Source organism: Vicugna pacos, chromosome 11, assembly GCF_048564905.1.
Source record: "Vicugna pacos chromosome 11, VicPac4, whole genome shotgun sequence".
In the NCBI taxonomy this organism is placed as follows: Eukaryota; Metazoa; Chordata; class Mammalia; order Artiodactyla; family Camelidae; genus Vicugna; species Vicugna pacos.
Genome location: NC_132997.1, coordinates 28,001,249 through 28,027,020, shown reverse-complemented (window position 1 = coordinate 28,027,020; position 25,772 = coordinate 28,001,249). Strand labels below are relative to the sequence as shown.

The following is a 25,772-nucleotide window of genomic DNA, read 5'->3' as shown; positions in this document are numbered from 1 at the left end:
CTACAGTCACCCAGGACCCTAGTGGACGGGACACCACCATGATAAAAGCTCCCTGGGTTGGAGAGGGAAGAAAAAGCCCTTCCTTTATTTTACACAAATCTCTCTAACTGCCACATCGTTTAACCCTAAGCCCCCTGGCATTTGACACCCGGGCAAATCCCCATTATTCTGAGACTCTAAAACTGAGGAGTGATACTGTAATTTCCAATATTAACAAACCACTTACCATCCTTTAAAAGCTTCTGTAAGATTTTCACAAATATACTGTCTTTCGATACCTCAATTGGATCATCTTTACCATCTGAACTGGACCAGCTAGAAAACAAAATCACTGTGAGGATAAAATGAAATCATGGACACAATCTGAAATAAACAACTGGTTTGCTAATGTGGCTAATGTGGATTTGTTTGATGTTTGGTGGGAAGGGGGAAGAATCTTGAGTTTTGTAATACTGTTGCAAATTATTTAAATAAAGGAGCTTTAAATGTTGGGCACATCCAGTCTTATATCAGATATAAGATGCTACACTCAGGTAGCTCTTCACCCGATATAACCAGCATGTATGGGATGTCAAAACCAAGAAGTGAGGTATCTTTCCCAAGAAAATTCTGTAAGTAAGTTAACAAACCTAGTAAAGAGCCTAAAGTATGATTTTCCAGAGCACAGGCAGTAGCTAGAATATGTTACATTCTATTTTTCATAAAAGTAAAATGGCAACTAGTGTCTGGTGTAACATTTAGAAGTTTTCTTTATCTAGTTGAGATTATGTACTATTGAAATACACACACACAGAAACACTGCTTTGCAGGAATAAATGGATATATCCTACATGGAACTCTGAAGTTTTTAAACAAGAAGCCAAAACAAGGAATTACAGTCTAGTGACCTAACACATGTTTTATGACCGGGAAGGTGAATCAAACAGGCAGAGTGAGATGCTTCAGAGGATGACTTCCAAGACCAGATTTCACAACAACTTTAACTGTTTGGGAGTGACCAGAGGAGGAAATACTTTAGTAAAAATAGTTTCTACTGTAATTTCTCAACATTATAGGAAAAGAAAAACTGTGAGTAGAGAAGGCCTTTAGCACTCAAGTCTTGCTCTCTTTAAAACTATCTTCCCAGGAAAGTCCATCCCTACCACTGATTATTCGCAGTCTTTCTTTGCCACTGAATCTGACAGCATCATTTCAGTGGACAGAAATCCTCCCCTGCAGGGAGGTTACAGTGAAAAAGAGGAAGCAACAACTTTGAAGAGGGTAGTGATTCTCAAATGATAACCACTTTTTATTTAAAAAGAAATCTAGCCTCAAAAGTCTTGCTTGGCAGAAGTGGCCTAAGTTTTGCAAAAATAAGGAACATTTTACTTTCATGCAGACTGACAGTCTACATTTTAAGATCAAAAGTAAAGACTTATTATACCAGTGGTCCTAAATCCTTAAGCAATTCCTTGATTACTGAATAAAAATTAGGATTACCAGTGCAACCAATAACATTCTCATAACATACGTGACAATACAATTAGGTTACAAAACCATTTGATGCAGGATATCATAGTCTTCCTAAAGAGCCCTTTCCAAGACTGCATCTTCGATTCATGCTATGAGAACTTACTTATCTCTCTGAAGAGCTTTGCAAAGGATTTCCAGTTTTAGGTCATTTATATTTACATCTTCCTCCTTCACAGCAAAACAAAACAAAATCCTCATTAAATTCTGATTTTAAAAAATACATGTTTTAATTTGAGTTATGTCAATTCCTAATTCTGCCTAAGATGTTAATACTATTCATAAGAGTAAGACTATTAACAACGTTGTGCAAATTTATTTCTGATTATTCTAAGATGATCTGATTTTATCAGGAAGCTTCAGAGACTCAAGATTTGAAACAAAGTAACATAAAAGCCAACACGTTATGTTTTTATAATCCACCAAACTGCTTTCAATTGCAGGCTGACTACTTGCCCTACAGAATTATCATTATAATCTTTTTTTTTTTTAGAAGGCTGAGAAATAGTTTCTCTTAGGGCGAGTACTATGAAGAATAAATCAACAGAGCGACATATCAGTCTGAAGAACTAACTATTGAGTCATTACTCAATAAACAAAAGAGAAAAAAATGTCAGGACTTTGAAAAGCAGCATTTTTTACTTGTGCAGGGAAAAAGGCACCCGGAAATGTGTGAGAATTATCAGGAAGTGAGATCTCCTTGCAGCTTTTGTAAAGAGCTGTAGGTATTCCCAGAGTATGGGCAGCTGAACCAGAGAGTCTTTTATAACACATTTTCAAACTGTATTCGGTTCTATAGAAAACCATACACAAATTGTGTTACCTGCCTGCAATCAAGTGATTTTACTTACCTCACCAATATACTCCAGCAAGTCCAAAGCTTTCTTAAAATCATATTCATTAGCTCTTCTGTTTTCTTCACAGATGTATAGCTGTGGCAAGTTAAAATAAGGTCGAGGATCATTTCAAGTAATCAAATAACCAAGACTAGAGAGATTTACAGAGAAGTCATTATGTCTTTCAAGTAAGTGGTAGATATTTTTATAGTAAAGAACAGTGTCACATTTGGAAATTACACTGTCTACCTCACAATAAACTGTCATTTAAAACGTGCCTATGTTCACTCAGTAATTCATTTGTATAACTCTGTGTATATACTTCTTAAACGTCAGTAAATTTATATTCTTAAGTTCAAGATAACACACATTTCAGTGTTCTTTTGAGCATACTATGCAATAAACTGCTGCCCTTGCATTTTTAAGCTGGATATAATGCTTTTGAAATGTTGCCCTGAAAGGCAATTAAAAAATTGAGACCTATGATGAAGCCTGCAGTTGGTCTATAGTTTAATTAAAAGGTAAGAAAACAGACACCAATATGTTACCGACAGTTACCAGTGGTTGGCTAGCTCATAGCTGACTATATAATCATAAATTTCTAGTAGTTTTATAATCAGAAAAATGTTTACCTTATTAAAAATATCAATTTGAATTTTCCTATTTTTTCCCAAAAACTATTTATAGCATAACAAATTTCATTTGTAAACACTGTACATAATCCTTTAACATCAAAAACACTACTCAAACCATTTCAGAAAAAAAAAACGCTATCTGCATGTCCTTGTTTTATAACACTTAACAATACTTTATTTCATTGTTTCTGAACATCCTTTTTTCTCCACAGCATTAACATCCCTGAAACTGGAATGTGGTATTAAAATTGATGGTGTACCAGTAAAACTGGCACCATTTCTTTTTCTTACCAGTAGTGGTGAGTCTTACAAGCCTCTTAGATTTTTTAATTAAATATCCTAAATCAGGAGAGGCTGCTGTGAGATTATAGGAAATCTGTCACAAACAATGGCTAAAATACTGAAGTTTAATTGTTTGCTTCCTTTTTTCTTTTTTAATTTTTACTGTTTTATTTATTTTTTGTTTGCTTTCTCATTAATACAGTTGGAGTAAATTCAAGCTGATCCTATGACATCACCCTTGCATTTGAAATGCTTTCTTGAAAGGAAAAGAGAGAAACAGAGTTAAGGCTACAAGTACGCATAACAACAAAATCATCTTATCTGGGCTGCAGATAAACGAGTTTGAATTTAAAAAAGAACACTCTTATTTCCATACACACATGCACGTGTATAACTGAATCACCATAATCTAGCTATGTCCTTAGGAATCTGCAGAGGAAAATGGTGAGGATGGCACTTACAGGCTCTGTAAACCCAGTTCTTAAGATCATTTTCTTTTAGAAGAACTTGAAATATGTCTCACAGTACGTATCCGTCCTACGTATGTAAAGCACAAGTAGGTTCCTCGAGTCACGGGGATAAGCACCGTCAGGAGCAGGCGGGGACTTACGGGGAGGCAGCGGCTGATCCACTGCTCTCTGCTACCCGGCATCCTGCCCCCAAGCGGCTTCTAACAACCCATTCTAGGGGAAAGTCATCGGAGAAGAGGAAATGGAAAGATGACTACTCTAGGAGCTGTACCACGTGGCCCAAGAAGCACTGTGGCTGCTTTGAGACCGGGAAACGGCGCAAGGATCTGAAGAGCACGTACGCTGATGAGCTCCGGCGCGCTGAGCACGGGCATGGCGCTCAGGCTCAGCTGCTTCTCCGCCAGCAGCTGCTCAGGCAGCGTCTCCTGGTGCAGCAGGAAGCGCTCCTGCTCGGCCATTTCTAGAAGGCAACATGGGGGAGAGGGAGACTTTCACTTTTGCTCTGTCATAAAACAAATCAGAATTTAAAAAGGAACTCTCTCTGTATATACAGACGTATATGCGTGTGTGTAACTGAATCAGAGACCAGCACAACGTTGTACATCAAGGAGACTTCAATCAAAAGACAAATAAATAAAAAGGAACTCTAAAGGTAATCTCATCACTATTCAATGATCTCAGAATGTTATTAATTCTCATCTTTATTCCTAATTATATTAAAAACATGCACAGTTTGATCCAAGTCACATGAATTATCACAGCAACCAGAAATATTTAGGAAGGCAGGGAAGAGCTTAAAAAAACACACCTCGTGATTGAAGCAATTGTAGAGCAGATGGTGATTTCATGAGGATTCACAAATTGCCCAAACCTGAGCGGTCTCTCAGTCCCATTTTAAGGTTTCTCAGTAAAGTACTTCTTTTTGCTTTACCAGAGTTTTTCTAGTTTAATTTCATTTACTAAGGGCAATGATCTATTTAAAAGCCACCATGAATACATTCCAGGAAAAACGAAACCCAGACCATCGTGCACCAAACCGATTACTAGCAATGATGGTCTCCATCGGATGAGGTGACAGGGGCTCCTGAGCTGCATGAACGATCCAGGCTGCAGGTCATTACCTGGCTTTGCCTATGAGAGTGAGGTGAGTTGCAGGGGAAGAGGGCTGAGAACTACCATGCAGCTTCAAAAACACAGTATTCACAGAAAAACGGAGTGACCACAGCACAGATACGCTCATTCAAATACTAGCATCATTTCACTTGATCCCAATCTTGTAAAAATTAAATAAAATCTTTCTGTGCAATTTCCATACCTCGGAAAACAGACTGGGAGGATACACAAAAAAGTAATAGTAGTTATCTCTGGGGCAGTGGGATTATAGACAACTTATTTTTTTGTTGTATTTTTTCTATACTTCACACATTTCCATAAGGAATTATTTATATATCCAATAGAAAGTTACTTTTTAAAAACCTACTCCCTTCAATTATTTACACTATAATAATAGTCTGTAGGAAATTACTGAGACCTGAAAATACTCCCATTGTGTTAAGAAAGCAAAGGCTAAGAAGTGATCAAATGCAAAATGATGATCTGAAGTAGGGGAATCCAGAAATAATAAACCTTATGTTAAAATATTTTGATTAACGTGATCTATCTTTGGTGGCCAAGTTAAAATATGGCTCCCCTTTCAGATCACCAGGCAGCCTTGCAGAATATATACACACTTCTCTAGAACAACAGGTACTATTAGTGTTCAAAAATAAAGGACTGAAGGAAGAGACTTCCTAAACAGTGGAAAATAATTTTAATAATAAGTGTTAAATGCTAATCCCATGCTTTCAGTACTTAATATGTATAAGACAAGGCTGGACTCTGTGGCTAAGCCTTACAGCCAAATGTCCATATTTACACACACTTCACCTCTGACCACATGGCCGAGGTTCCCCTCTCATTTTTATTTTGGAAAATTCCAAACCCACAAAAAGTTGTGCAGAATACAATGTGCAGCACTGTATACTGGTCACCTACTGTTAATATCTGTCACTTCTGCTCTATCTGCCTACTCCCCCCTAAACCATACAAAAGTTGCTGACATCATGACACTTCACTTCTAAATGCTTCATCCTGTATCTCCTAAGAAGAACATTTAACCAAAATATCATTAATGGGCCCAAAGAACTTAACATCAAATGGTAAAATTTCCCCAGCCATCCTCAAAATGTTTGTGATAGTTGTTTTGGTTATTTGGGGGATGGTTGAGGAGCCTATCAGTAAATTCACACTGCAGTTCACTGTCAAGGCTCTTGGGCTCCTTTAATCTAACACAGCTCCCGTCTTTTTTGTTTGCTTTTCACGTTGCTAAATTCTGAAGAGACTGGGCTGATTACATGTATTGTAAAATGCCCCATATCAGGATATATCTAATTGTTCCGTTGTAATTAGATTCAAGTTGAACGTCTTTGGCAGGAATACAACACAAGTGGTTATTATGTATCTGGCACATGACATCGCTCCAGGAAGTATGTAACGTGAGTTTATCTCACTGTTGGCGATGGGATCTGCTAGATCTGTGTAATGATATCCTCTTCCCCAGCCTGTAAGCTCAATGGCTTTAGCGCCCTTTGATGACCAGTTATTCATGATTGCAAAATGCTGACTTCCCAAATCAGTCACTCTTTCTACAGTTATTAGCTGGGGTTCTTCTTTTGTAAAGAAACATTTCACTGACCCCTTCCCTTTTGGGTATCACTATGGATTTATGGATTTTTCTTTTTGAACCTGTGAAATAAAATCCTCCAATATCATTCTTTTTGGTGTTCAAATTATTCCTAAATTTGGACAGTGGAAACAGTTGTGCAGTTTGACATCTCGACATTAACCTTGCTTTCTGACCCAACAAGACTCCACAAGATAATTTCTTCGGTAAGCCCTCATTTCCTCTTGCTAAGAGATGGTAGCTTGAAACCAAAATACAGGATTAGGTATACTTATGCTACCAGAGTGTCACTGCTTTTAGGTCTTTCCAGGGGACAGAGCCAAGAAACACATTTTTTAAACAATCATGATTCCATCTGATATCTTTAGTTCACATGCAATACTACACGGCTCTTCCTCATCATCTTTCTATATTTGTATCTCTTTTCTCCTTGGTTCTCAAAAGTAACAATATAGTCTATCATTTTCCCAATCTACAATATACACAAAATAGTTTCACTATTACGATATCAGAAAGTTTTGAATCCTAAAATCAACAGTTTCAGAATTACCACCACCTACAGCAAACCCACCGAATGAACGTCAAGATTTCTTTGCAGCTCTTCTTGTTCTTAGCATATGAGTCACTAAGGGTGTAATCAGAGTACTCTGTTCAAATCATTTGAATTTATTCTTTACGAATTCTTATTTAAAGCACAGATTACTTTACTATAAAAAGAGAACCCTAATTATACAACTGAGTAATTGTTTAAGAACACCAAATAGAAAGCACCCCTCTTAAAGGAGAGATGCTCCTGTTTCTAACAGATTCCGTGACGGATAATGGGAACGCATGCTGAGAGTGCACTGATAGCACAGCTGATTTGTATGCCTTCTTGTTCAGATACTTTTTTTTAAAAATCATTATCGAGTTTAATATTTGTTTACATTTTAAGTACTATTTATATACAGTGACATACACAAGTATTAAGCATTTCTTTCTGTGAGTTTAGATAAAAGTGGACACTAGTTTAACAGACCCCTGTCAAATTACAGGGCATCAAAATGATGACAGAAAATTCCCTAAGGCACATCACAGCAAATACCATCTTTCACCTTCAATTTTTTCTTGCAGTATATCTTCTGAAAAGTCTGAAGCTAAAGCAGCCAATTTACTCAAGCCAAGAAGGGTTTTTTTCTTTGCAAAGTAACAAGTTTCCATATTTGCCAAACCCAGAAGTGTTGCGTGAGCCTACAATAAACAAAATACGAAAACTGGGGTAAGATCCTGGGTACTGATTCAAACTGAAATAAAAGTTAAGTACAACCCAAACTTACACCAATGAAAGATCAATTCATCATTAGCAAAAAACTGAACAGTACCATACTTTGTAAGTAATTACACAATAAAATATCAGCCACCCACAGTAACTACTGGGAAAAGATATGTATAAAACATTTGCTCTATAACAAACACGAGCACTTCAACATCCTGTCCAGGACAAGCTTTAATTCATGTACTGTTTTCACTGGCAATTTGAACATTTTTATTATGAAAAAAAGGCCAACTGTTATTTACACATTAAAGTTTTTGTGCTTTATTTTAGTGTAATAACAGTCAAAATACAATAGCCTCCATTTTTTTTTAAAAAACTGAGATATAACAAGTAATGGCAATAACATCATAAATAAAAAGCATGTTTATCAAAAGTATTTACCCTATGATCCAGCAATCCCACTCCTGGGCATATATCTGGAGGAAACTCTAATTCAAAAAGACATATGTACCCCAATGTTCATAGCAGCACTATTTACAACAGCCATGATAGGGAAACAACCTAGATGTCCATCGACAGATGACTGGATAAAGAAGATATGGGTGTGTGTGTGTGTGTACATATGTATGTGTGTATATACATATATGTATGTATATATACACATAAACAATGGAATACTACTCATCCATAAAAAAAGAATGAAATGCCATTTACAGCAATATGGACGGACCTGGAGATCATCATACTAAGTGAAGTAGGCCAGAAAGAGAAAAATACCATGATATCACTTACATACGGAATTTTTAAAAAAGAACACAAATGAATTTATTTACAAAACAGAGACAGACTCACAGACATAGAAAACAAACTTATGGTTACTAGTGAGGAGAGAGGGTCGGCAAGGATAAATTGGGAGTTCAGGATTTGCAGATACCAACTACTATATATAAAACAGATAAACAACAAAGTCCTACTGTACAGCACAGGCAACTATATTCAATACCTTGTAACAGCCTAATGAAAAAAATACGGAAAGGAATATACACACACACGTGTAACTGAATCACTATACTGTACGCTAGAAATTAACACATTATAAATCGACTCTACTTCAATAAAAAAAAATAGCCTAAATCTGTTCCACATAACTGAAATTCTTCTTACCTTTTCTAATTCTTGGCTGTTAATTTCATGTAACCAGCTGAGATGCTCATGAGCTTGCAAAAAATTTGCCAACTGTCCATGCTGAGAAATGGGCTGAGACAACAATTTGCCTCGCTTTCCTTTCTCCAGGTACCAACGGAAGAGAAAGTCTGAAAAATTCTACAAAGAACACAGCCAAGAATCCAATAATACTCAGTAATAGTTTAAAAAATACATTTCTGATAATAAAGTACTAAATTTCTTGCAAAGATCTTAGACTCCAGAAAAGAAATCCTATTTTAAGCACTAACTCCCTGTGTTGTACGGTCCTCAAATCACCTAATTCAATCACCTTATTTGACAAACAAGGATATTTAGATTCAGAAAAGGGATCTTGCTCAAGGTTCAAGCGCACGCAGAATCTAGCATTGTCCAATATGGAGTCACTGGTCACATGTAGCTGTTCACACTTAATTTAAAATCTAAAATTCAGTCCCTCAGGCACACCAGCCACGTTTCAAGCACTCAATGATCATCCGCACGTGGCCAGAGGCTCTTGTTTGGGAGAGCACATATGCACAAGATTTCCACTATCACAGAAAGTTCTACTGGACAGTACTGAGACTCTGTCATTCAAGAATGAGAGATCTCAGGGCAAGAACTGTGTGCCAGGTGGCTACGTGGGCTGGCATGATAAATCGGAATCTAGAGAGGACACAAACATCCAGCCAGTTTTCCCCACAGTTTGCTGGATGCTGGGGTGGCGTGAGAGGCTGGGCTGGAAAGGAAGACAGAAGTGTCCTGCAGTCTGGTACTTCAGAGGTATTCCCACTAATGGGAGATTCTGCCAGGAACACATCAGTCCCGCAAGATTTCTGAAACCAGGAATGAAATGAATGTAACAGAAGTTGCAACCAAGCCCTGGCCCACCTCTGCTCTTGATGAGCTGAGTTAGCTGCCTCTCATCTGCCTCCAAGGAGGAATAAGAGCATTGATTTCCATCTTTACGGTTCTACTAAATATATTAGAGAAAAAATTTTAAATGCAAAAGTGGGTGGAAAAATATATAGAGAACAAGAATCCTCAAAAAGAGTAAAAATGCCTAGCACAAAGTATTTAGTTTAGCGCTACTGTGAAATACTAGATAAGCCAAGTCCAACAATCAGGGACTGATCAAATCAGGTAGGTTGTAGCCAGTCCATGAAACAGCAAAACACCATGAAAAACGCACTTGTGTGATATTTAATGACACGGACAAACGCCTGTGATGTATTAAGTGAAATAAGCAGTCAACAAAACATGTTCATCTATAATAATGTAGAGTAAAAAGACAAGAATGTAAACCAAATGTTTAAAAGGGTTCTTTTGGGGTGATGGAATTATGAATGATTTTTTTAATCTTCTTTTTTGTTTACAGTGGTTTCCTGATTTTATGCAATGTTACTTTTATAGTAAGAAAAAAAATCAGCTTTTACATAAAGATCAACTGATTGAATAAAACTGGCTTTAAGGAACAACTATAAATTCACCTAGTGTCATAATGGATACTTTTTAAAAAATTAATAAGCATTAAAAAAAAAAAGAAGCATGTCAAACAAGGAAAACATGAATCTCGGGTGCATCAAAATCTGAGCTCTCTGAAAGTAGCATCCTGTGCTCCCAAGATCATCATTCAAACTTGAGAACTCTTGACCCACATTTATGTATTACTTTTCTATCATATATTACTTTTAATTATATCTGAAAATACATGAATAGAAACGAAAAGCCTTAATATGTTTTTCACAAATCAAAGAATCTTTCAGTAATGTTTATATTAAGTTTATATAAAGACTTCTCTGTCAACTTACAAAGAAACATAGTGTACAAATTAGGATCGCGTTAACTGCAAAAGCTCCAAGCAAGATTTGAAATGGTAAAGGACTTACTGCCTACATCCCAATGCTCGTTACCTGATCAGCAAACTGGGTCATGTAGCGCTGGAGTCTGGTCTGGTTGTCAGTCTGCTCACACAACTGTACTAAGATGTCAAAGTCACAGTATTTTTCTGCTAACGACGCAGCCCATGAATACTGGCCTAGTGTGACTGTAGAGATAAGAGCAGACGGGAAAAAAATGCTGTTGGTGAAAATTTAATATGCAATAAAAAATATTACTCAAAATTTTACCTTTATTCATATTGTACCCTAAAAATAATTAATGGAAACCTTTCCAGTTTACTGGCATTTAGCTTCATAACCTACATAAACTCATTACAGATGCAAATGCGGCCCCTTGTCCATCACTGCCTACCTCAGATGCTATTTCCTTTCCATCACGTACCAGCAAGACAAGCTACTTGTCTTAATCCTGGCTGTGAGAGTCACATGCCCTTTGCGGGACAGCCACGCAGTCAATCTAACGGCCCTTATCTGCTCTACTTTGCAGTCCAGTTACTCCTTGTGAAGGTCCTGATAAGCCCTTTGAGCGCAGTCTCCACATGTTGTTTATTTATTCACTTTTAAATCATCTTTAGCATCGTCTAGGACACTTGTACCTGGTAAGTGATGACAACGAGGCTGAATGAATGAACACAGAAAGCTGTGTTCATTGTGGTCTTAAAGCAGACCAGAGCTCTGCTTTAAGTCCTGAGCTACAGCGGGTTAGTGACATTACACTGAGTGACATACTGCGTGAATGATCTAGCTCCTTTATCCATTCCGCGAGTTCAAAGAACCACAGCCCTTGCTAAATACCACGAACTTACGAAGTGGAGACAAGAGGTCCGATCTTTTCTGTAGGTATTCCACTTCCAGACTGGTGTATCTTTCTTGATCACTGGATTTGTCCACAGACCGCAGCTGGCAAATATAGCCATCCAGGAAGCAATCTATCAGTGCCACCAGCTGCTCTGTCAGAACGTTTCGGAGGTTGCTGTCTGCCTGGGGATAAACCACTTTCAGGACAACGCCATGCTGGCGCACGATTGCAGTTCGGATGCCAGCAGGGCCACTCGTCGCTGTGAAATCATGTAATATGGTAAATAAGGGTTCCATAATGGCTACAGGAAAAACCAACTGCCTAAAAATCTTATCACTGCACTGTTGTTGGAAAAAGAAATCAAGTAGGGGTTCAGTAGATACTTCTCCACGTCCTGTGCAAAGGATGCATCTTCTCTATGGAGACGTCCCCGGCAAAGAAAGGGAAACATAATTCTTTCTGTTTCTAAATTCCTTTAATGCTACTCCACGTCATTTCTTGTATTCAGTCAACATAAAATACAGTCAATACCCCCAGAGCCTGCTTCTGTGACTAACTGTATGTACTAAAACCTACTTGATGCATAGGTACCGGTTAAAAAAATAAATTATAGAGAGATCTACAAAGTATTCCAAGGGAATAACATGAATTTCACAAGAACTGCTCATTCGGGAGGTGGCACTTGAGTTATTTTTGACTTCACTTACAAATCTGCATTAGGGGAATAAGACGGCTTCCAAAAATAATAGATGATTAGAAATATATTTTGAACAACTGCTAACAAATCAGTATGTTTGGGCTCAGTGCTTGCAATCTCACCTGTCCAGGGAACATACTCAGGTTCTTGGTCTAATGGTTCTCTTCTGTACAAGGAGCTTCTATTTTGTCGATAGTGAGTAGCAGCTTGCAGCATGTCCTGGGAAAAAAGGAAATATGTTATCACATGCAGAAAGTGGTGAATCCCGGGATTTCTAAGATAATTTGAAACATCGAAGTCTATTATTACAAAAAACCACTCGGCACAGGCCTGTAGGGTTACTTTCGGGTTCTTTCTGCATGTGAGCTTTGTTTGACTCCGTCATTTACCTTCAACCGTAGGAAACTACAGTAACCAGAAGTACAAAAACCGTCACTATAAAGCCCATTAGCGAAAATCAAATAAAACACTTTAATCAATAATATGCAAGCAGTGAGCTTCTGAGCAATAAAAAGTAGAGCGTTATTTAGACAGTTACACTAACATTAATACATTTGCAATGATATAAATATCCTTCCCCAAATAAAACGTTTATTCTACCAAACAGAATTCAGGATTACAGAAATCGTTAACATGCACAAGGCAAACACTCAAAATGTTTAGCTGATTGATAACATGACTGACATTTTCCTAACGCTGTGGAATTAACAAATGGTCAAACCATTACCAATTACTGGTGATACAAGGTAGCAATATGGACACTACTGTATCCTATGTCCACAGTCTGGCCTTTGACTTGCTGAAATCTTCGCCGTATTTTTGTACCTTGAGAATACTGTTCACGTTGATCACCACCTCAGCCCATTCAACCGATTCCAATGATACGTCCTTTAAGACTTGCTCCTCGTGCTCCAGTAAACACTCACAGATGGTATCTACCTGGGACACCTAAGGGAGCAGAGAGACGACAACCACTGTGTAACAAATCATGGGGATGGGTGACAGTTACAACTCCCTAGACTCAACTCAGTGGGCTTTTCTCAGGAAGTCATTCTCTGCTCCTGAGTCAGAGGAATAGTTGGTGGTGAAAATAAATTTAACAATCAAAAAATGTTAGAATCTCCTAACTTTTAAAAGGGAAAGACTCCAAATAACTAAGCCTGATACACAAGCAATTCTGGATTGTTAGCTGGTAGATTTTTTATTTAAATATCAAGTGACTGAAATATTTGTTTATTATTGTTATTAGTGTTCAATGTCCCCTTCAAATAGTACTAGGTTACAAACGGTGTCCCATCACAACGTAAGACCTCAAAGGAATGAATTAAACTAATGAACTAGTGTATTAAAATAATACCCAAACTAATAAACTTGCTCATTTCTTTCTTTGAGGAACCCCTCTTCTTCACACATAGCAGAAATGTCCAGAGAACAGCAGTCGCTACATACAAGCTCAACTAAACACGTAACTTCTAACTGCTGCTTTTGGTTTTTTGTCATTAACACGATGGTAACTGTGCAAAAATGTTAAGCACTGAAATATTTGTTTCCAGTTTCAGCCCACAGTTAAGCCTTTCCCCTTTATTTCTCAAGTGGATATTGACTTAGTATTCAGAGTCTGCATAGCACTGGGCCCTCAAAGATGAGAAGAAAGAGAAATCAGATTTGCTGCCCTCAAGGAGCTTACAAACTAGAAGAAGGAATAGGACGTACACACATGCACAATGTAGCCAAACAAAATCCTTCTGTCTCGCAAAACTGGTTCTTCCTTTTGTATTTCTGATGCCAATCAAAGGCATCCTAACAGCCCTAGCAAGAAACCTCTGGCACATTTAATGTGGAAGAATTGTTTATGCTGGTAATGGGAAAAGATAACGAAGCATATTTTGCTATTTTGAAAGGCAGAAAAAATAAAAGCAAATAAAATGCCAAAACACTTGCTACACACCCTTACCATGTGAGCTATGTGTTCAGTGGTTTCAAACACTGCTCATAAGCTGACCCAGCACAGATCAAGGCCTGTTCCTGAAGCAGTTCACTCGCTTTACAGAGCTCCAGGAGGGGCGCGGCTCCACCCAAGACTGGAGGCAAGGTGGGGGGGCGGTGTCTGTCAAGGGCTGCCAGATCACATCTCCCTCCACAGCCCACCAATGAGAGGCTAATTTGGGTTAACCAGCTCTTCTCGTAAAATGCTAATGCCTGTCGGTAACATAATTTGCTACTCTCCAGTGGATGGACAGGTAAAAAATATGTGTGTATATATACATATATATTGATATATATTTTCTCATTATACTCACGCATTCCCTCTTCAGCTCTCTCTTTTTATTATGGTTACGCCATGTGGCAGGGCCTTTAGAACGAGACTCAAAGGAAGCTTAAGATCAGTAAATGTAATGAGAAATTACGATAAATGGTGATGTAAACAGCTTTTTTTATTGTACATATATATTTTTTATGGAAACATAGTCAGTTTACAATGCTGTGTCAATTTCTGGTGTGCAGCACAATGTTTCAGTCATCCACGAACATACACATATTCGTTTTCATATACACAAGTCTTAAAGATTACCATTTTCCATATGAAGCATTCTTCTGAGGAACCAATCACGTTTTCAGTTTCTTTTCCTATCATATTCCTGAGGCACTACTCACGAATTATGTATCCAACTGATAATGTCCAGACCCTTCCTTTTTTTTCAGTTATTAGAAAACGTACATAAACTTAATTAACTAGTATGGTTTGCACTTTGAGCCAAATGCAGAAAAAGGAACCAGGCTCTTGCTCAATTCAATTTGTCATTGACAATTTAAAAAAAAAATTAAAAAAAAATTTTTTATCATGTAAGGTTATGTATAAAAAAAGACAAAAAAAGACAACAATTACAACAGTTCGGTTAGATCATGAAATTTGAGGTGAACTTCCTTGTTTTCATTCAGATTTCAGGCATATTTCCTACATTAAAAAACAAAATGAAGCGAAAAAGTGCTTTGCCTTACATTCCCTAGAAAAAACCTCAAATGTATAAAAATGAGGCCTTCTTCAAACTGCATATATTTATGGAGTCAACAGAACTGGAAACAGTTCCTGTCTTAAATATTCTCAGGTTACAGTACATCAAATATGAAGGAAGAGAGTCTCTTGGCGGAGGCTATCCGATGCTAGCTGACAGCCAGACTGCAGGAGGAAGGAAATAAAACTAGAGGCACCAAACAGAAGTTTCCCAAACGCCAAAAACAATTCCAAATTTCACGAAGCCAGGAGAAGAGCTAGCACTGTCCCTAAACCGCAACAGTGCCACGGAGGGAGGACAGTCCTAGTTAAGGACTACGAACTCTGGAAGCAACCTGCCAGTATGTCCGAAATAGAGCGCTTAACACCGGCTCAGAGCCAGAGTCCGTCAGCTCACCTCGGACAATCAGCCTCTGAGTCTTACCAGCATCAGCACCTGCAAAGGGAGGCAGGAAGGTCTGCCCTGCCATTTCCCGAGGTAAGGAGGCATCGCACAGGCACAAGAGCTGTGTACTATTACTAGTGGCCAGCTGCCACCAGCGGGCCAGCACCTTAACTTTTCTCCCCTCCCAAGTTTACTGCAGGTTTTTCGTTTTCTCTGAAAATAAATCTGACTTTAAAGGTGAGGTGTAGAGCAGGATTCCAGCTGAGGAGAGTTTGGTGAAGGGACTGTTTACAAAGATGTGAGCAGGAGTATGGGGACCAATGAGGGATGCTGCAGCCTCCGGGGTCACTAGCCCCCAGCCACAAGGGGAGCCACAATTAAGTCCAGGCCTGAAGAGGTACCAGGAGGGAGCGGTTACTGGAAAAGTGGAGAGGGCAGTCAGAGAGAAGCCAAGGTCCCTGACAGAGGGCACAACAAACTGGTGGAAGTAGGCACCAAACTGACCTCATAGTGCCTCCCCTTTGTCAAACCCAGCAGGAAGCCAGAGATCCAGGGAGCTCACTGCAAGGCTGTCCTCCCAGGACAGAGTCAAGAGTGGTGTGGAGCACATCCTGGGGATAATGTGGTGGCCTGGTGACGCTCTAACTCGCTGGCCTGCAGGCTTCCCCAGGAAAGGCTGTGCCTTTTTGCAGCTGCTGCTCCTGTTAGCCTGGTCCTGCTCACCTGCTTGAGTCCTTTTCTGACCTTGAGGATCAAACACTCCATTACTTGCCCAAAGTGGTTCTTTTTACACGTGATGATGTGCGTGCACACACCCCCCGCCCCACACCTCCCTTTCTCCCTGAAATCAGTGAGCAGCTTGAGAGCCAGCCCTGCAGGGCCATCACAGGACCCTCTGTTGTGCTGGCACTCATAGTGGTCCTGCAGGGCCCCGCGCCACACGTACGTTGCTTTTCTTGTGCAGTCAGTACTATAAACTTTCTGTTTTGAGTTCACTTTGTAGCATATTAGATAATGTTGTGTTTGTACTTTGTTGGGTAGAGTAAAAGGATTGTGTTGACTAAATCTAGGATTACAGTGAAAAAACAAACCCGAAAATCCCCCAAAATACCAGCGGTGTGGAGAAACAAAAGGAAACACCCAGAACGCCACAGGGAGGCTTTCTAGCCTCCCCTGCCCTCATTCACAGGGAAAGTAACAGACGAGTCACACTTTCACCCAGAAAACAAGGAGTCTGATTTAAGATTTCAGTGAAGTCTTTCATCCTCAATCCCTTCCTCCTTGGGGCCTGTTCAATAAACGGCACAGCTCCACAGAGCCACGTCTCAGGGCAGGAAGAGGACTCATCTTACCTCTCTGAAAAAGACGTCTGCGGGGGTCAGGTTGGACGGGACCTCACAGTCCCTCTTGTTTAAGGCAATCAGTATCGCCGTGTTCACCAGCTCAGACAGCCGTGAGTGGTGGTTCTTGAGCACGATCGCGGCTGACAACTTCTCGGCGTGCTCGCAGAGCAACAGTCGCGTTGCCATCGGCATCCCTCTCACTGGGAAAGTGCCGAGACGTCCAAATAAGCCAACCTTGCGAAAAGACAAACACACGTTCTTGGAAAACACCTCCAGCAACATACGGGAGAGTGCAGTTACGTTTTCACCCGAAGCACACTGGGTACAGAGCCACCGGCCCTCACTCTACCCAGGACAGACCTCCCCTGTCTCTCTTTCGGGCCGTTTCTAAACACACATACGCAAATATGCGCGCGTGCATGTTCACATGCACGCGTGCGCACACACACACACAATTCACCCAGGGTCACTGACAGCTTCTAGAAAGAACAGAAGTTCCTGTTCTGAGATTAGGGTCTTCCCAGAGATTCAGCTACTGTGGTCCCTATTTTATTTCTCAAATTATTGTTTATGGCTCTCAAAATTGTAAAATTGTTCTTTTCTATCACAACAATCAACTCCCCTAGATTCCAGACCTTTGGGAACTAGAAACTCAGCAGTCTCCGTCCTCAAGGACTGATTTCTAGAACCCTAAAGCCACAGGGAGGGTGGGAGAGTCTCTGGTCCTCTGATTTGCCTGATGCCCATTTCTGGTGTGTTGCTAGGTTCTAGAAGTTTCCCTAAGCCTTTTCACTTGATAAAACATTACAATAACCTGAACTAGGAAGAAGTCAATAGACAAGCATAAATAATGAGTATTCTTCCACATTTTAAGTATAATTCATTAATAAGTGACCTGATTTTTATATATTAAGGTTTATTTTAAATATAGAAAAGGACACAGAAAACAAAAATGAACAGTAATTCAAATCCCCAGAGAATTCCTACTGATATGAGTAAAAAATGCACATAGTTAGAAAGGTAATAGTAGAGGGTTTTGTGACAGTCCCCAGGCCCCAGCCCGTTACTCTCCCTACTACAGCTGCAGCTAAGTTTCCTTCGTATCTTTATGTTGCTATGGTATTTATGTGCTAGGAGATACCTTTTTTTAAAACACAAAGGAGTCATACTATCTATATTGTTCTGCTCCTTGTTTTGATAGCATCTTATTTTTTCACCACGCATTTAGATATTCCTCTAATTAGGTTTTAAATGACCATGGAATATTTCCCTGAATCAGTCTCTCTTAATTTATTCAACCTGTTCACCTGGTTATTTAAAAATAAGAGCTGCATAGGCTTCCATGATTTGAATTCGCTTCCTGGACCCCTCGCAAACACTGTCGAGTGTAGTTTTACGTGAGGACCGCCTGCTTGGTGGCACTGCCGTGAAGCGGTAATGACATTACGATCACTCTAGACACACAATGAAGAGGACCACGTGCATGCCCTGCTTCCGCCTCTCTATGCTACGGGTGAGGACACGGGCCTTCCTTGAGACTAGGAAACCAGAGGCAAAGACGCTGCCCTGAGGCACTGATGTTACTTCTGGCCCGCTTCAGAACGAAGCCATGGCCTTGCTGGCGCTGAGCTGGGCTTGAGGAGGAGAGCCTTCTATGCAGAACTGTTTCCTTAGATGCCAGGAACTAGTTTAACACTTTCCCTGATTATTAATGCAACTTATTCAATGAAATCAGCTGTAAATATTAAAGGAAGTAGGAAGGCACAGGAAGAGAGGAGATTTTCAGGTCTAGCTAGACATTACCCTGCAGTGGACACTGCTGCCAACAGCTGGGTGACTCCATGCGGGTCCCTGAGGCCCAGGGAGGCTGTGCTGAGACATGCTGTGACTGCTCAAGCTCCGAGACCCTCTATCCTCCAATAAATCAGCATCTCCTCCCTGGGGCAGACCGGGCCCACGAACACCCCCCGTCCCAGCATGCACACCCGTCTGCGACGTGGCTTTGCCACTCCTCCCCCAGGAGGCAGAATCTATTTCTCCATTCCTTTCATCTGGGCTGGCCTTGTGACTTGCTTTGACCAATGTCACTTTGGTGGAAGTGACATTATGGGATGTCTGAGGTGAGACCTTAAAAAGCCTACAGCTTCTAAGTTTGCTCCCTTGGAGGGCTGCCCTGAGACCACAGGAAGCCAGCCCAGACTAACAGAGGATGAGAGACTAACAGGAGAACCAAGAGGCCCAGTGGACAGCCAGCACCGACTGCCAGCCAGACGAGAGAAGCTGGGCACCTTCCAGCTCAGCCCACCCTAAGTGCAGTTCAAGGCGTGGTCCCAGGTAAAATCGGCAAAGAACCGCCCACACAGTTGTTTTAACCCACAACGTTTTGGGGTGGTTTGTTAACAGGTAACTGATACACTTGACTGATTACACAGTTACATCAGGAGAAAATGCTGTGTTTTTCCCCTGTTAATCTGCAGCCTCCTTAAAACACTAAAAAAGGACAGACTCAGTGAACGAATGAAGTTCTCCTACCAAGACAACAGGAATAGACGGGAGGCAAGTCGTGCATTACAATGGAAGCAGAACTCAGGACTGGAAACAATCAAGATATTTCTGGAATCACCTAGAACTACCCTATCCAATAAGGCAGCCACTATTCAACAAAATGGTGACGTAAGCTAATTAAATTTAAATTTAAAAAAAAATTCAGTTCCTCAGCTGCACCAGCACATCTCGAGGGCTCTGCAGCAACACGGGCCCAGGGGCTGCCATTCCAGGTGGCACAGACACAGAACCTCCCCACCGCCACAGAAAGTCCCGTGAGGCAGCGCCGGCCAGAATCTGTGCAACACAAAGGTGCTACTGAGTTTGGAAAAAATACGCAAAAACGAAATTAAATTAATTCACTTGAATTACGCCTGGGAGCCAACAACTGATCGACAAGGCAAGGATGGGTGATTTTGTGTACCAATTCTGTCGAGCAGCAGAAACATTTTCTAATTTTAGGCTTAATATAAATGGGGATTTCCCCACCCCTTAATGAAAAAGAACACTTTAAGTGAGTATCTGATCCTAATGGCACCTCAAAATTAAAAACCCACAAACAAAACCCTGTCATCACCTTCAGACTCTTCACTGTCCTGCTTAAATAATACAAAATCAGCTCATGAAAATCCAAGTTTTACATAGAAGCACACCAGGAATCCAAATGAAAAGCAGGGCGTCATAGCATGTAACAAGAAAAGTTAAAACAATATTTCTGCTGAAATATACTATTTTCTTCTTTTTATCTTATTGTCAATGCAGCTTTGATTCTTACAGTGACAGGCCTTCACACAGGCCTGGAATTACTTACCTTAAGTCAGCAAAGAAAATGGACAACACTAGTCAGGTCCCACGCAACAAAACACCTCAGAGTAAGAGAGAAAGGACCTCCCACTGGCCTGGAGAGAGAGAAAAAAGGCAGAGCAAAGCCAAGTGTCCTGACCAGCCCTGTTCACAGCGACTGGGATGCTTACTTGGTGAATAAAGTCCATAAGGAAAGAGTGCGCTTTCATCTTGTCTTCCAGCTGGTGAAGAATAATCAGTGACGTATTGCTGAACCCGGGGGCTTCTGTTGAAACAGTAACAAAATGTAAACATAGTAACATACTGGCTTTACAATAATTATTGCTATTAAGACAAAAAGTTAAGAAAAATCTATACAAAAGGGAAGTACCAACCTTTCAATGCAGTTATTAATAATGTTACCCAAGAGTTTAAAAATTTAGAGGAAAATTTGGGGGATTCCATACAATTCATATCCCATTTACTCAAAACACAAATGTGGTGTTATCACCTTAATCATTTTCATCATTCTAAGCTTGACAGCTCAAAAGAATCAGTCAAAGAAAGAAGGTAAGCACTGATGATTTCTTCCTGAATTTCTAACGAGGCTTACTTGCCAGGTAGGAAATCAGGGACAGAGACGAATGTTGGAGACAGTTCCCTGGTATGTGGTACGTGGGAGTCCCCAGGGCGCCCGGACGCTGCTGCGTGGACGGGTAAGAGGAAAAGTCACCCAGGGCAGGCGGGAAAACATAATGTGCCTGCTTCTACGTGCTGAGACGTGATTGCTGCTGCTCTTACAGAAATGTATAATTTCTATTAGCCAAATACAGTAATTATGTAAAAATCAGCATTTAATATGGGTCTAATAAGTGCCAAATGCCTACCTATGCCACCAATTTCCCTGCAGAGGTAAAATGCTGAGAAAGCTCAGCAGGGCTGATGAATCTGCTTCAGAGAGAACAAGCAGGGTTTGTTCCAAATTTCCCCCAGTTTCTATTCTGCTGTGTAGATCTGTTCTGAGCCCTTTAAAAAAATCTAGTACAAGGAAAGTTACAACCTTTAAAAAGTACTGGATTAATACAAAATTGTTCCAGAAAACAAAAAATATGCACTGAGAAATGCCTTAATAAAAGAATCAGAACATTCTTCTCAAGACAGCTCACTCCATAATACTAAACTTATTATTTTTTCCGAGGGGGAGGGGAAGAGGTAATCACATTTATTTATTTACTTACTTTTTAGAGGAGGGACTGGGCATTGAACCCAGGACCTCTTGCGTGCTAAGCTCGCGCTCTACCACTTGAGCTACACCCTCCCTGTAATTCCATAAAATTAAAATGAGGATGTCCCTACCCTCGGGGACAGACTCAGCCCATCGTGGGTCAGAAGCTGGGTAGTCGTCCACCAGGTCCACGCTGATCTGCGTAACAGCTCTGTCTAGTTCACAGTCAGAATCCGAATCAGAGTGAGAAGAAAACAGCTCATCAACTATCAACTGCGCATGACCTAAGTCTTTTCTGAAATCAAATGGGAAAACAAAAGTATTAGAAGTAAAAATATTAAACTCACCATGAAGAAGTTGACTGTGAAATTAAAGTGCCATATATTAGCCCCAAGTTGATCATTTTTAGTAACATTTATTTAAACGGGAGAGGACCATTATGCATTCAGTAATTCAACAAATCTATGCTGAATACTTACAATATGCAGGCACTGGAGACAGAACAATAAACAAAAAATCAGAAGACAGTCCCAAGACTTCACAAAGCATACAGTGGCCTGAGGGGTCAGGCAACTGAACAAGCAGTTACTCACACACTATGACAGGAGAATAAAAGGGCCACAGAGCACACAGAAGGGAAACCAAAGCCATCGGGGGGCAGGGAACACTTCCTGGAGGAAGAGGTGTGGGGAGGACGGGAAGGGGCACACAGTGGCACAGAGAGCACCTGTCACACCTGTAAGCAAGGATGCCCACATCTCAGGAGAGAACTGAATCCCTGAGGGGAGGAAACACCCAGGGAGGAGAGGAAAGAAAGGGTCCAGGGCAGACTGCTTAGAAACGCCACCAGCTAAAGGGGAGAGTATAAGAAGTCTGGTCAGCCATGTGATGAAGTTTGAACTTAATCCTAAGGATGGTGGAAAGACACCGAGAAGGAAATGTCATGATTTGTTCTATTTTTAATGCTCCTTCTAAGAATGCTACAAAGATCGGGGATCAGACAGGAGGGAGAAAAATCCAGTTAGGAAGTGACTGCAGAAATCCAGGCACGTGGGGGTGGCGGCAGTCTCCATTAGCAATAGCTGCAGTGGAGGAGACAAGACAAGTCTGAGAAAGATCCACGAGGGAAGTTTTGGCAATTGACTGGATCTAATATAGAGGGATGACTCCCACGTTTCTGCTCTGAACAAATGAATATGGACTGTAGGACCTGTCACGGGAACGGAGGTAGAAAAGAAAGAAAAGCCTTGGAGAAGACAGGCACAGTTTCGGACAGGTTAAAACCGAGGGGCTCCTGGAATGTACAACTGCTTTCGAAAGTTCTTCATTTGTATATAACGGCCCAGAGTATGGAAGGGCTGTGTTTCTTCAACAAATGAAGCCAAGGAAGGAGAAAAGACTGTGCAGGGGGCGGAGAGAGAAAAACATGGCAGACAAGAGCAAATGTAGACAGCTTCTCCAGCAGTTTAGCTATAAACAGAACAAACAGAAGGGGTGCTAGCTCAAAAGGGGTCACAAAGTCAAAGACTGGTATTTTTTTTAAATGGCACATTAAGTGCGATTAATGGCTGATGAGAAGAAGCCAGCTCAAGAAAGGCCAGAGACAAAGGAGAGGAGTAACTGAGAGTACAGTCTCCAAGGAAACGGGAGACAGCGGCACTCAGAACAAAGACAGAGAGACTGGTCTCAGGAGGAGGAGCACTTCTTCCTGCTCTGCAGGGAGGGAAAGGGGAAAAGGAGCTGGGACGCGGGCAAGTCTGTAGGTGGGCAGCACAGGGACCTGTCATCCGATGGCTTCTGTTATCTCTGTGAAACAGGCTGAGTGATCTGCTCAGTGCAGGAGAGGAAGAGAGAAATGGGAGGGTGGAGGAGCCGAGAGGCGGGCTGACACGGTCTCCTCAGAACAGGAGACAGGGCTGACCAGAGAGACACAGAAAACCTGCCGGAAAGTGTTAAAGACCAAGGCGAAGCTGGAATCTTCGCTGCGCTACCAGTTGTGGGAATACAAAGTGGACTACGGCAAGATCAGTCAATAATGAATCATTTCAATCAAAAGAACACGTTTCTTAAAACTCTCATGAACAGTGAATTTCGTATTTATACTGAGTTATGTAAAATGAATATAAAAATACAGAAATTAATTTCCAAGAAACCATGCTATAAAAATGGTAACATTACCTTAGCCAAAAACTAAACGGGTAACACTTTAGAGGGCTATCTACCAATACTGACCCCTAGGGAGCATCCGGCAATGCCTGAAAGTGATTCTGGTTGTCACAGACTGGGGGCAAGGATGCTACTGGCATCAAATGGGACGAGGCCAGAGATGCTGCTAGACACTCTATAAACCACAGGACGGCGCCACCGCGGAGAACTAGCTGGCCTCAAATGTCAACAGTGGTAAGGCTGAGAAATGCTGCTTTAAAGGTACCACAGTTCCATTTGTGAAGAGTCTAATTCTTTAAGACTGCTGGTTGACAGGCCCCCAGAAATGATTACTTGTTAACCTCATGGTCCTTCACCCATGCTACAGGGGGTAAGGAGAAGGCAGAGCCATGTTAGAGGCCCAGCGACACTGCTCCTAAGAGATTACTACACTCGGCATTAAGGTCGGGGATCCCTTCATAACCTTCCCCAGTAAAATGTTTAGAAACGACCACGCTGGGCTGAGTAATGTTTCCTCAAATTCCATGTCCACCCAGAACCTCAGGATGCGACTTCACCTGGAAACAGGTTTTTAAGGATATGATCAGTTAAGTTATGAGGGGGAGCTACACTGGATTAGGGTGGGCCTTAAATCCACTGACTGGCATCGTCATCAGAAGGACATGTGAAGACAGACAGACAGGTGGCAATGGAGACATCCGGACTGATGCATATCCAAGCTAAGGAATGCCAGTGAGTGCCAGCGACCCCAGCAGCTAGGAGGCAGGCAAGCAAGGATCCTCCCCGAGAGCCTTCGGAGGGAGCGTGGCCCTGCTGGCACCTTGATTCCAGACATTCGGCCTCCAGAGCTGTGACAGAACACCTCTCTACTGTTTTAAGCCACCCAGCCTGTGGTAATTTGTTACAGCAGCCCAGGAAACTGACACAATGACTCCCACTATCACTTAAACCTTTGAGGTACCACAAATCTGACAGAATTGTTCATCAAAGGATAAACTTATACAAGACACAATCACGGTATTAATCTGAATCTCGGCAGCCAGGCTGAACACCAGGCAACAGATTTAAAGGCTACTATTTAAAAACAGAAATGAAACACTTATCAAACGGTGCCCTCTCCTGGACAAGCAGCTAAGCTCAGTGGATGCTCACAGAGCTTTCAAACGGCAAAGCACCGCAGAGCCTGCTGCCTTTTCCGTGAGAGCGCGCTGCTCCGCATCAGACACACTGTGCGTGGAATTGCAGGCTCGTGAGCTGAGAACTGGGGGAAACGGAGGCAGTAAAGTCTGAATATTTCTTCAAAACGAAGATCTGCTAGATAAACTCATGAGTCTTCACGCTCTCCAACTGCCAGCCCCCTCAACACTTCACGGAGGAAAACCCCGAATTCCAGAAGTGGTGAGCAAGTCTAAAGTCTCACACAGTTAATAGGGGCAGAGCAAAGGGCTGGATCACAGTCTTCCTGAGTGTTCATTCAAATACAAATTTACTGCACTTTTTAAGGAAGGTACCAGATACATAATATGCTGAATATATGTGTAGGACAAACTGAAATGACTGAATTTGCCTTAAAACCAGAAGTAACAGGTCCGCAAGTGTGACAGACTGAGTACAATTCTCCCCCCCACCCCATACACACTCTCCCCGGGAGCACCCATCCCCGGGGGCTCACCCCTGTGCCTCGCTCTGGCCAGCGGGACATGAGCAAACGCGACCCCAGCAGAGGCCTGAAGAGCACTTGTGCAGCGAGGCTTACTGTCTTGTCACCTCTGGAACCCCGAGATTTGCGGAAAGGGGCAGGGCGGCCTGCTAGATGAAGGGAGCCCCCTGAAGCAGATGGAAGCCCCAGTACGGGAGCAAGTCTAGCCAGAGAGCCGGCAGCTGACCACAGGCAACGAGGGAGCCCAGTGGGAACAGGGAAAGCCATCACCCAGACCCAACCCCAGAGAGCCAGCCTGCAGATCCAGGAGCTACACGGAATAAGCCACTAAGTTCTTTGGTGACTTCTATGCATCAAAACTCAAC

General features: G+C 41.4%; 1 protein-coding gene across 1 annotated transcript in view; it reads right to left on the bottom strand.

Moving 5' to 3' along the window:
- The window catches only part of NUP133 (nucleoporin 133), a 48,080-nt gene that overhangs the window by 4,291 nt on the left and 18,017 nt on the right, over positions 1-25,772 (bottom strand). The window contains exons 13-25 of the mRNA XM_006212371.4: positions 21,713-21,876; positions 20,548-20,642; positions 17,039-17,263; positions 13,114-13,236; positions 12,411-12,507; positions 11,599-11,850; positions 10,805-10,938; positions 8,874-9,032; positions 7,549-7,684; positions 4,074-4,192; positions 2,361-2,441; positions 1,616-1,680; positions 227-315 (exon numbers count right to left, since the gene is read on the bottom strand). Coding sequence (XP_006212433.1) covers positions 227-315; positions 1,616-1,680; positions 2,361-2,441; positions 4,074-4,192; positions 7,549-7,684; positions 8,874-9,032; positions 10,805-10,938; positions 11,599-11,850; positions 12,411-12,507; positions 13,114-13,236; positions 17,039-17,263; positions 20,548-20,642; positions 21,713-21,876 — 1,739 coding nt within the window. The remainder of the gene's footprint in view (positions 1-226; positions 316-1,615; positions 1,681-2,360; positions 2,442-4,073; positions 4,193-7,548; positions 7,685-8,873; positions 9,033-10,804; positions 10,939-11,598; positions 11,851-12,410; positions 12,508-13,113; positions 13,237-17,038; positions 17,264-20,547; positions 20,643-21,712; positions 21,877-25,772) is intronic.